This window comes from Dipodomys merriami, unplaced genomic scaffold (assembly GCF_024711535.1).
Source record: "Dipodomys merriami isolate MVZ:Mamm:240054 unplaced genomic scaffold, mDipMer1.0.p SCAF_136, whole genome shotgun sequence".
In the NCBI taxonomy this organism is placed as follows: domain Eukaryota; kingdom Metazoa; phylum Chordata; class Mammalia; order Rodentia; family Heteromyidae; genus Dipodomys; species Dipodomys merriami.
Window position 1 is genome coordinate 1 of NW_027202671.1, and position 12,199 is coordinate 12,199.

General features: G+C 47.2%; 1 protein-coding gene across 1 annotated transcript; it reads right to left on the reverse strand.

Moving 5' to 3' along the window:
• Positions 1 to 925: 925 nt before the first annotated feature.
• LOC138825203 (all-trans-retinol 13,14-reductase-like) lies at positions 926 to 12,034 on the reverse strand. Its single transcript, XM_070019580.1, has 6 exons — positions 11,719 to 12,034; positions 6,505 to 6,687; positions 5,113 to 5,354; positions 4,324 to 4,525; positions 3,692 to 3,889; positions 926 to 1,242 (listed from the first exon to the last, which is right to left on the reverse strand). Exons 1-6 carry the CDS (start codon positions 11,885 to 11,887, stop codon positions 941 to 943), a joined length of 1,296 nt encoding a protein of 431 aa, XP_069875681.1. The 5' UTR covers positions 11,888 to 12,034; the 3' UTR covers positions 926 to 940.
• Between the last annotated feature and the right edge of the window lie 165 nt (positions 12,035 to 12,199).

A 12,199-nucleotide genomic window follows, 5' to 3' on the forward strand; every position in this document is an offset into this window, starting at 1 on the left:
TAACCACCAAAAACCAGTAGTGGAGCTCTCACTCAAGTGGTAGCACAATAGTCTTAAGCAAAAAAGCTGAGGTACACCACCAAGGTCCTGAGTTCAAGCCCTGGGACTGGCACACACACACAAAAGACAGTTCCTAGTGGGAAGAATTTGTGTAACTAAGGTATGTTCTTGAAGGAGTATCTTAGAAGCCATGGCTTCCTCTCTTTGCTTCTTACCTCCAGAGATGCACAAGCCTCCTTCTACCACATATGCCTGCCATAATGGATGGTCATCACAGGCCCAGAGCCTGGGTCACAGAGCCCAGCAACCATGACCTTCCTCTACTTGGGGTGAAGGCATGGGGCGGGGGGGGGGGGGGATGTTGGGGGGGGCGCTGATGTATCAGACTATAGGGATCACCCTACAGAGCTCACCTTCCTTCTCCATTGTTCTGCTCTGTCCTTTCCTCCCCTGCCATTGCCTCAAGCCTTTATTTGGACCCCTTTGTCAACTCTTAGGCTACTGGTGCTCTCTGACTAGTAGCCCCAGATCACTTTGTACTTTTTTGTGTGTGGGGGGGGTGTGCGCGCACACGCATGCGCCCACGCTTGAACTGAGGCTCAAACTCGGCTCTCATTCAGCTTTTTTACTCATAGCTGATATTCTTTTCTTTTTTGGTCGGTCGTGGGGCCTGAACTCTGGGCCTGGGCGCTGTCCCTCAGCTCTTCAGCTCAAGGCAAGAGCTCTACCACTTGAGCCACAGCGCCACTTCCCCACTCTGGTTTTTTAAGTCATATAATATCCTGAGGAAACTTCTGGGCCATGTCCCCTATGGGTCTCCTTCCCTTGTAGTGAGGCTTTTTCTGTGGAAACCCCACAAATCTCAGCTCGGGGAGTGCCAAGAACCCAGCTTTTCACATCTGACAGACCAGTGCCCTCACAGCTGGGTGGCAGTGGGTGTTTATTTACTTGTGGGCTCCTCAGTTTCCCCAGACATAAATGTTAGGATAGTGGCTTTACAGACCAGAGGTCTTTTCCATTTAAGGACAAGCACAGACATGGCCAAGAAGAAATGCAACATCCAGGTTGCACAGCTCAGCTCCAGACAGGAAAGGCCAGCAGCTTGGAAGTTCAGTCTATTACCTGGCAGACAGCGGGCACTCTCTGGAAGTAGGTGTTTGTAGGTATTGAACAGTCCTGCACTGGAGATCACAATGGGGCAATAGATGTTCACCAGCTCATGACCCTTCTTCACACTCACACCTGCAGGCAAAAAGAACTTGGAGAGGTTCTGTATACTCCAGGAAGAGCCCGTATTCTCTCCAGATCTTGCTGAGTTTGTGCCCCATTTTCTCAGACCTGGAAGTCCAGTTTGCCAAGAGCCAGACAAGACAGGCCTCAGGCACACTGCAAAACCAGGAAGTTTCCCCAGGCATTCAGGGGACAATTGTGTCTATTCTTACCTTCCTAAGCTCTCTCTACCCACCCTCTGTGTACTTGTTTAAATTTAGCCAAGGCCCCTCCTAACTCCCACCACCACAACACAGCCGAGGCCCTTCCATGGAAACCCAGGCCCTCTTTGCATCTGCTGAAGTTCTATGTCCAAATGACTCCCCAGCAACACCTCAACCTCTGTAAGAGAAATTCCATTTTCTGTGATCTGGTGAAGCTATCTACGTGTCTAGACTCATCTCTGGCCACTCTTATGAAACTATTATGCAGATCCACATCAAATAGCTAATCAACTACTCTTTGACCTTTTTATAAAAATGTCAGTTTTGTATGGTTCAATCGTTTTTCTAGATGCCTGAAAATAACCAACTCTTTCATAACTTCTATACATGCTGTTCCTGCTTCCTGTAACTTCTTCCAGTCCCATCTACTTCCAGGCTGCTTCTCACCCTTCATAATGTGGCTTAAACTGCTTTGAGGTCTTTCTGGTTCCATCACTCTCTGTGTAGGCTGTCTCTTCATATAAATGCTCATCAATGGCCCTTCAATTACTTCCCTATGAGACTGAAAACTTGAGACAGAGACTCGTACTTATTGATCTTATATCTCTGTCTTTTATATCTAACACATCATGAAAATAACACACACACATCTACACACACACCTTTTTTGGTGCTGGTACTGGGGCTTGAACTAAGGACCTGGGCACCATCCCTTAGTTTTCTTGCATAAGGCTGGAACACTACCACTTCAGCTATAGCTCCACAACTGGCTTTTTGCTGGTTATCTGTAGATAAGAGTCTTAGAGATTTTCCTGTCTGGGCTAGCTTCAAGCTTCAGTCATCAGATCTCACCTCCTGAGTAGCTAGTATGTATCTTCAACACCCAGTAACATAAATGGATCCTGAATTGAGTTGATAATGCCACCCAATTTCACTGACCCCTTTCATCTCAAAGGACAACTTGCTCATAAGTATCACAACGAAAGATACAACTAAGTGACACCAACCTCTCTTTCACGATGAGATAACTTTTCAGTCCCTTATACAAACATATACTCTGAGATTACAGGTGGCCTTCGTTTAGTATATGTGTGTACAAACATGCACATAACTCTGGGCGACCTCACCACCTTCTTCTTTTTAAATGTTTCTCTGGCATTTTTTTTTTTTTTTTGGTCAGTCATGGGGCCTGAACTCTGACCTGGGCGCTATCCCTCAGCTCTTTAGCTCAAGGTAAGGCTAGTTCTCTATCACTTGAGCCACAGTGCCATTTCCGGCCTTTGCTGCTTATCTGGTGCTGAGGAATCAAACCCAGGGCCTCCTGCATGCAAGGCAAGCACTCTACCACTAAGCCACCTTCCCAGCCCTCTCTGGCTAATACTTGTTCCCAGCAACCTTGTTTTCCTCAGGCATTTTCTAACCCCTCCCTGAGAGTTGTGTTTTGTTGTTGTTGTTGTTGTTGTTTTTAGCATTGCTGCTTTTTTTTTTTTTTTGGTCGGTTGTGAGGCTTGAACTCAGGGCCTGGACGCTATCCCTGAGCCTCTTTGTACTCAGGACTGGTGCTCTACCACTTGAGCTACAGTGTCACTTCTGGTTTTTGTGTAGTTAAAGAGTCTCATGGAGACTTTTCTGCCCAGGCTGGCTTTGAACCACAATCCTCAGATCTCAGACTCCTGAGTAACTCGGATTACAGGTGTGAGCCACACCCATAGCCAGCCACATTGGTGTACCTCTCATCTTGAACAGCTGGTTCTGCTTAACAAGGGTCCTTCCACACACAGCCTATCTCTTCAAAGAGTTCATACATCATAAAAGTAACAGTACCAACCTGAGCCAGGATAAGATTCAAGGCCCCACTCTACCACTACAGATGGAGTGCATGATGCCCTGCCAGACTGCCCCTTAGAATACAAGGTTGCTCGTTCATTCCATCAACCACTGAGCCAACACACTGACTGAGCCTCTTTGATTGAGAAGGACTGCAGACATAGAAAAACTCTACCCTCACTCACGGTGGTCACAGATACTGGTTATGTTTATCTATCAAACAAATGATTAAGTACTATTCTTTGAGGCCCGTGCATTCCTTTATCCTTCTTGCTTCCTTTTATTTCCAGACTAATTGCTATCCTATCCCCCAGCTCCTGCTCTGCAGTAGATTCTCATCTTTCACCCTGTGTGAAGTCAGTTCATCAGGAGGACCTCAGGTCTCTCTCACACCAGAACAGCGACCCCACTACCCAGTTCAAGGTTCTTACCACAGGCTTTCCCGGCTGAGTCCAACAGCACACTCTGCACAGTAGCCCTGGTAAGCACAGCACCCCCAGCCCGCTCAATCAGAGGGATGGTGTGGAAGGCGATCTCACTGGAACCCCCTCGGGGATAAAAGGCCCCTTTTAAGTAGTGATTAACCAGCAGAGCATGCATTGAAAAGGTAGTGTGGCTGGGGGTCACACCTACAGAAAAAAGGGAAAAAATGATGAGCAGGCACCCAGAATCACTCAGGGGGAAACAGTTTCCTGATAGGTGACACACGCAGTCCATCTCAAGATATATGTGTTCTCCAGGGCCAAAGGCCACCAGAAGAGCTGTGTCCACACCAACATAGGCACCATCCAGTTCTGGGGCTGGTGGGAATAGATTCCCTGAAATCTGCCATTCTGCCAAGAGGAAAGAATGCAGCATTGGCTGAAGGGATTTCTGGACTGCATGAAGGGAATCTCTACCAGGAGATCCAAAGGGGAGGAGTCAGATTTCTCATCCACAAGGGCCTGGGGTCTATTCTGCTCCATTTCAGACAGCCAGACAGGTTCAGGAAGAAAGATGGAGAGGTGCAGGGCAGCTGGCTTATCCTTCGAGGAGCTGCCAAGAATCTGTGGCCAGTACACACCATAGGTGGGGAAGATGTAGCTAAGCACAGCCCGGAGCTCAGGGGAGGCCCCCAGCTGGCGCAGGACCTCAGCCAGACTCTGGGTGGAGGCACGGAGGAATGGAGAGAAGCGAGTCAGCAGCCCACACTTGCTGAGGAGCTGAGCCACAGGCAACGGGAGCAGCTTCAGGATGATGGCATGAGCAGCTCCATTAGAAACTGCCTGGGAAAGAAAACCAGCTATGGGTAGCAGTTCTCATCTTTGGGACTGAAGCAATAGTTACCATTCTACCAGACAGTGGGCCCAGCAACACTTATTCCTGGCTGATCTTGGCTGAATTTGTATTTAAAAACAAGCTAGACTCTGAATTCTCCCATCCTGTACACCTGCCCTGTCCCCCCCCTTCCCCCCCCCCCCCCCCCCCCCCCGGTCGTGGGGCTTAAATTCTGGGCTTGGGCGCTATCCCTGCACTCTTCAGCTCAAGGCAAGCGCTCTACTGCTTGAGCCAGAGCAGCACTTCTGACTTCTGGTTTTCTAGTGGTTTATTGGAGATAAGAGTCTCATGGACTTTCCTGCCCAGGCTGGCTTTGAACTGTGATCCTCAGATCTCAGTGTTCTGAGTAGCTAGGATTACAGGTGTGAGCCACCAGCACCTTGCCTTTTGTTGCTTTTTAATTACCTGTTCAAATTCCTTTTCAAAAAAAAGAAGTCAAATCAGCCTAACCAGGGAGGAGAGTGGGTGCCTCCCCGCCCCCTCCCCCCCTGCTTTGGGAATAACCTGGGGTTCCTGAGGATGTCATGCACCTTACCTTAACCAGATTCATATACTTGTCAATGACAGCTTCTTCCTGGGGAAACTTCTCCTTCAGGCCTCGAATGTATGCTTTTGTCCCACTGTACATGGGGTACTCCTTTCGGCCATTAGGCCCTTCTAGTATCATGATGTCAAAGGGCGAGGACAGAGCAGCCCAGTCCAGCTGCCCTTCGGTGATCTGGTCCAAGATAAAACGGCCAGTGCTGCCCTCCTGCATACGCCCAATATAATGAATTCCTATTGGAAGGCAGAAAGACAAGAATGGCAGAGGGAGCCAGGCACTGACAGCTCACACCTGTAATCCTAGCTACTCAGGAGGCTGAGATCTAAGGATCATACTTTGAAGCCAGCCTGGGCAGGAAAGTCTTTTAAACTCTTATCTCAAATTTGATCCACAGCTCAAAGTGATAGAAAGCTAGACTTGAGCAAAAAGAGCCCAGGGATAGCACCCAGGCCCAGTGCAAGCCCAGGACTGACAAAAAAAAAAAAAAAAAGGAAGAGGATAAGTGATCTGAGCCCTGGTCAAAGAATCAGGTGGAAGAAGCTATCCAGCCTGGACAAGTTCAGGCCCAGAGAAGTATGTCCATCCTCCCATAGGAAAGTGTCAGAAAGCAGGGTACTAGTTGCTCACTCCTGTAATCCTTGCTACTCAGGAAGCTGAGATCTAAGGATTGAAGTTCAAAGTCAGCCCTAGCAGGAAAATCCAGAAAAGATCCATAATTAACCACCAAAAAGCCAGAAGTGGAGCTGTAGCTCAAGTGGTAGAGTATCAGCTTTTAGCAAAACAGCTAAGGTGTGACATTGTCCTTCCTCCTTAGCTGATGGCTCATACCATAATCCTAGGTACTAAGGAGACTGAGATCTGAGGATCAGGTTTCAAAGCCAGCCCAGGCTGGAAAGTCTGTGAGACTCTTAGCTCCAATAAACTACTCAAAAAAAAAAAGAAAAAAAAGCTGGAAGTGGAGCTGTAACTCATGTGGTAGAGCACTAGCCTTGGGCACAAAGAGGCTCAGAGACAGTGTCTAGACCTGAGTTCAAGCCCCAGGATCAGGAAAAAAAAAAAACAAAACAAAACTGTAGCCCCGCTGTATATCACTTTTATAATAACAACTTAAAAATAAAAATAAATAAACTAAGGGACAGTGTCCAGGCCCTGAGTTCAAGCCCCAGTACAGATACCAAAAAAGGAAAAGAAAGGGTATCAGATCATAGGAGATACCACCAGATCTGTGCCCAGCTCATATAGTTGTAAAACAAGAAACAGTGGTGTCCAGAAGGAAGATGGCACCTCCAAAATAACTCAAATACCCAATACCACCCTACAGTGACTGCTACAAGCTTCTTAAAGATACATCTATGCTTGAACCCTGTTCTGTATAAGCCTTACCTGTGTCAAATTCAAGGCCATTTTTTCCAAAAGTATGACAACAGCCCCCAGCTTTGGTATGTTGTTCCAGCACAAGTACTCGCTTGCCAGCTTTAGCCAGAAAAGCTGCGGAGGCCAGTCCCCCGATGCCACTGCCGATCACCACCACATCCAACTTCTCTGGCACTCGGCTGGCTGAGAAAGCTGCAGTAGGAAGGAGACGGATAGTGAGCTTTTCAGAAAGGGTCAGAAGTAGCAAAGACTAAGAAACCAAGGAGGCTTTCTCTAGCCCAATCAGACCAAGAAACCTCCACAGTAATTTAGCTTAGAAAAAGAACTTTTTTTTTTAATTTTAATTTTTTGTGAACATACTGTACAGAGGGGTTACAATTACATGGGCAAGATAATGCGTACATTTCTTATCAAGCATTGCAGCCACCTCCTTTGGTTTTTTTTTTGTTTTTTTTTTTTTTAATTTAATTTAATTTAATTTGTGAACATACTGTACAGAGGAGTTACAATTTCATGGGCAGGATAATGCGTACATTTCTTACCAAGCATTGCAGCCTCCTCCTTTGTTTACCCTTCACATCCCTTCCCAGCCTCCCCCCTCCCCCCCAATCCCAATCCTTCTCCTTCCCCCCCCCCCCCACCGACGTTGTAAAGCTCGTTTTGGACCTGACAACTTGTATTTCTCATTGTTGCAACAGGTCCACCTGTATCCTTAAACAACTGGTTTTTCCCCATCTCCTCCACAAGTTATACTGACATCAAATATAGTGAAAGCAGGGGTTATACTGTGGAGGAGGGACATACAAAGCAACAAAGAGATAATCTTGAGGGACATACAAAGCAACAAAGAGATAATCTTATAAATGCGTTAGAAACACATGCATGAAAGAAAAAAACATTAAAATACATATCTAAGCGTTCATTTTCCTGACATCACATTATCTGACCTCTTCCGCTTGACTCATACATATACTAGATATTGCAAATAAGGGAAACCATGGGACCTATGTTTCTTTGGGCCTGGCTTACTTCACTTAATATAATTTTTTCCAAGTTTTTCCATTTCCTAACAAATGGGGCAATGTCATTCTTTCTGATGGAGGCATAGAATTCCATTGTGTATATATACCACATTTTCTTGATCCATTCATCTACTGAGGGGCATCTGGGTTGGTTCCATATCTTAGCTATGGTAAATAATGCTGCAATAAACATAGTTGTGCTGGTAGCTTTAGTGTGGTCTTGTTTGTAAACATTGGGGTAAATGCCCAAAAGTGGGATTGCTGGGTCATAGGGGAGTTCTATGTGAAGGCTTTTGAGGAACCTCCATACTGCCTTCCAAAGTGGTTGAACAAGTTTACGTTCCCACCAACAATGAAGTAAGGTTCCTTTCTGTCCACATCCCTTCCAGCATCTGTTGTTGTTAGAGTTCCTGATTTTTGCCATTCTAACTGGGGTGAGGTGATATCTCAATGTTGTTTTGATTTGCATTTCTTTTATGGCTAGGGATGTTGAACATTTCTTCATGTGTCTATTGGCCATCCTTCTTTCTTCTTCAGAGAAGTTTCTCTTTAAGTCCTTCACCCACTTATTTATTGGGCAGTTGTTTCTTTGAGGATTTGTTGTTGGGGGGTTTAATTTTTTGAGTTCCAAGTATATTTTAGATATGAGACCCTTGTCCGTTGTATGGCTAGTAAAGATCTTCTCCCAATCCGTGGGCTTTCTATTGATCTTGCTAGCTATGTCATTTGCCCTGCAGAAGCTCTGCAACTTTATGCAATCCCATTTGTCCAACCTTTCTTTGATTTGTTGTGTTTCCGGGTCTCTATTCAAAAAATTTCGGCCTGAGCCAAGGAGACCTAGGGTTTCTCCTATTCCATCCTGAGAAAAAGAACTCTTGACTTAGACAATTCAAACACTTTCTCTGAGAGTACTCAGGACCAACCAAGGAGATTAAATATAAGGTGACTTCAGTGAAGCCAGAAAGGTATCAACAGTCCAGGTGGAAAAAACTAAGTGCAAATACTAAAAGAGAGAACAAGGGAAGGAAAAAGAACCAAAACGGTCAGAAGGAAGAATTCTGGGGTTGGGACAGGCTGGTTTCACTGAGTTCCTGGAAGCTTCAGGGTCTGGAGCTTCATGGCAATGGAGCAGCTATATCCTGCTCTAAGAAATCACAGCATCAGACTCTCATATTGAGGAAGTGTCAGGAGAGGGCACCATGGCTAAGGGCCAGACTGGACAGTATATGGTGCCATACTGCAGTTCCAACATAATATCTGTTCTTTAAAAGGATCTTTTTGTTTTGTTTTTTTCTTGACAGTACTAGAGTTTGAAATCAGGGCCTTTACTTGCTAGGTAGGCATTTTTCCACTTCCAACTAAGCCCCTACTACAGTTCTTGGGCTGAGAAGGTGGCTCAGTGGTAGAGTGCTTGCCGAGCATGCATGAGGCCCTGGGTTCGATTATTCAGTACCACATAAACAGAAAAAGCCTGAAGTGGCACTGTGGCTCAAGTGGCAGAGTGCCAGCCTTGAGCTGAAGAGCTGAGGGACAGCGCCCAGGCCCTGAGTTCAAGCCCCATGGTTGCAAAAAAAAAAAAAAAATCTGTTCTTTAAAAGTCACTGACCAAGCCAACCACTGGTAGCTCACACCTGTAATCCTAGACCTGAGGATTAAGGTTTGAAACCAGTGCTATCAGAAACATTTGTGAGAATCTTATTTCTTTTTTTTTTTTTTGGGTCCGGTCATGGGGCCTGAACTCTGGGCCTGGGCGCTGTCCCTCAGCTCTTCAGCTCAAGGCTAGCGCTCTACCACTTGAGCCACAGAGCCACTTCCGGCTTTTTTCTTTTTGCTTATATGGTGCTGAGGAATCGAACCCAGGGCTTCTGGCATGCAAGGCATGCGCTCTACCACTAAGCCACCACCTTCCCAGCCCCCTTATTTCTTATCTCTAATTAACCACCAAAAAAAAAGCCAGAAGTGGAGCTGTGACTCAAGTGGTAGAGCTCTACCCTTGAACAAAAAAGCTTAGTGACAGTGTCCAGACCCTGAGTTCAAGCCCCAGGACTGGCCCAAAAAAACAAACAAAAGTCACTGCCCAACAGTGGCTTATGCCTATAAATCTAGCTATTTAGAGGGCAGAGATTTGAAGGATTATCGCAGGCAAAAAAAAATTAGGGGATACTCCATCTCAATCAATAAGCTGGGTATGACTGTATATATTTGTAACCTCAGCTATACATAAAACAATGGGGAGGATTAAAGTTGAAGGCCTACCCAGGCAAAAACACAAGACTTGACTTGAAAAAGAACTAAAGCAAAAAAAAGGACAGATAGCAAGAGGGAGTAGGAGAGTGATGAAGAGGTGACTTTGATCAATACATGTTATATGGCTATGTCAAAACTCCCTTGTGCTGATATGAAAAAATAGGACAGAAGGTCTGGTTCAAATAGGCACCTGCCTAGCAAGTACAGGGGCCTGAGTTCAAGTCTCAGTACTACCAAAAAACCTAAAATCAGTATTACAAAAAAAAAAAAAAAAAAAAAAAAAAGACTACCCAAGAACTGAGATTTGGAATTTTTGAAGTTGCAGAAGAACTTGGCAAACTTTTGTGTGTATGTTTAGTACTAGGGCTTGAACACCAAGCCTCATGCTTTTGTTCTGCTCATAGTTGGCACACTATTACTGTGACCCCCATCTTCTCTTCTGACTATTTTCTGGCTAATTGGTGGTAAGTCTCTCAGATTTGTCTGTCTGGGCTGGCTTTGATCCACAATCCTCACATCTCAGCCTCCTGAGAAGCTAGGATTACAGGTGTGAGCCACTGGCATCCAGCAACACTCTTTCTTTTAAAACCTTGGAATCAGGGCTGGGAAGATGGCTCAGTGGTAGAGCGCTTGCCTTGCATGCATGAGGCCCTGGGTTCGATTCCTTTCTTGCCGGAAGTGGCACTGCTGCTCAAGTGGTAGAGCGCTGGCCTTGAGATGAAGAGCTGAGGGACAGCGCCCAGGCCCAGAGGTCAGGCCCCACAACAGGACCAAAAGAAAGAAAAAACCTTGGAATCAACAGCAAATTTTTGTTGTTTTGTTTTTTTGCCTGCTCTGGTGCTTGAAGTCAAGGCCTGGCACTGTCCCTGAGCTTTTTTGCTTATGGTTGGTGCTCTACCACTTAACTTACAGCTCCACTTATAGCTTTTTAGTGGTAAATTGAAGAGACTCAGTGACTTTCCTGCCGGGGTGGCTCTGAACCACGATCCTCAGATCTCAGCTTCCTACATGTAAGGCCCACCTTTGGTCCTTAGCTCCACCCAGACCCTGCCCTGGAGTTCCCACCATACAGCTGGCCCCTCCCTCTCTCCGCCCAGACCCACCTGAACTCCCATCACCTTACTTCCTATCCCCTAGACCCTGCTGCTACCTAGATTGTAGAGGCTGCTATGTGCTGCTCTCTCTCCGGGGCAAATATGGCTCCCCTAGTAAACCTTGTAATCATCTATCTCCTGTGCCTGCTTGCCTCCGCGTGGTTCCCTGGCATGGATGTGTCGGATCCTTTCATTGTTCCTTTCACTAAATAGCTAGGATTACGGTGTAAGCCACCAGAGCCCAGCCACCACTATGTTTTTTTAAAAGATGAGAGTGGAGGTACCTAGTTAACTGAAGGACTTTGAGCCTAAAACATCCGGTTGGAGCTCTCCAAAGTTACAGAATCTCCATTTCTGAGTTGGGATCACATTTAAAATTTCAGATACCCAACTGGAAAATCACAATTTCCTATGAGAACTGGGAAAGATCTCTGGGCAGCTGTCCCACGCCCGTGGGCCAACAATGAAATACAAGAAAAAGTTAAGGTCTTAAGAGCCAAGTGGGAGAAAGGTCTGTTTTTATCAGGGATCCGAAGCAATTCCACATGGGATGGCCCAGAGCCAAATGGCGAGCAGAAGAGACTGCCAGCGCCAGGACGAGGGGCTGTGCCAAGCCCTGAGCAACCTCAAGGACTATGCTCGCGCCCTGGACGCAACTCTGTCCAAGAGTGCAGGGATAAAGATTCTTTCCACGGCTGACACTCAAAATGGGGCGTCCGAGGAAGCCTTCCCCACCCTTTGCTCTGTGGCCGCTCGGAGGCCCGGCTCAGGCACCATCTTGCTCCGCAGGGATGCGAAGCGAGAACTCTCCAGAGCAGGGCCAAGCGCAGTCCCAAGCCCCAGGGTCACCTCCCGCTGACCTTGCTTGAGAACCTTCTTCCTGGTCTCCTTGTCGGTGACCAGGGGCGCGGGCGGCCGCTTGACATCCTGGGAGAAGGGGTTCGGGGATCTTCCGGAGCACAGCCACAGGCAAACCTGGCGGAGCACGGCCCCCAGCAGCACGGCCGCCAGCACCGCGGAGAGCCACATGGCGCCGCGCTGGGATCGGGCGACGGCTCGCGCCCCCGGGGTCCAGGTTTTATAGCCGTAGCTCCGCCCCGAGCCCTCCTCACCCGAGTCGGCCCTCCCAGTCCGGAAGACAGAGGCAGTGGTGACCTTTGGTTAAGTCTGGTTTACTTAGCAAAGCCAACAACACCCCCGACTGACCCACCCGGCTCTCCATACTTCCTTTTGTTGTCTATTTGCCAGTCCCGGGGCTTGAACTCAGGGTCTGAGCCCTGTCCCGGGAGCCTCGTTTTACTCCAGGTTAGCCCTCTAACACTTGAGCCACAGCGCCTCCCT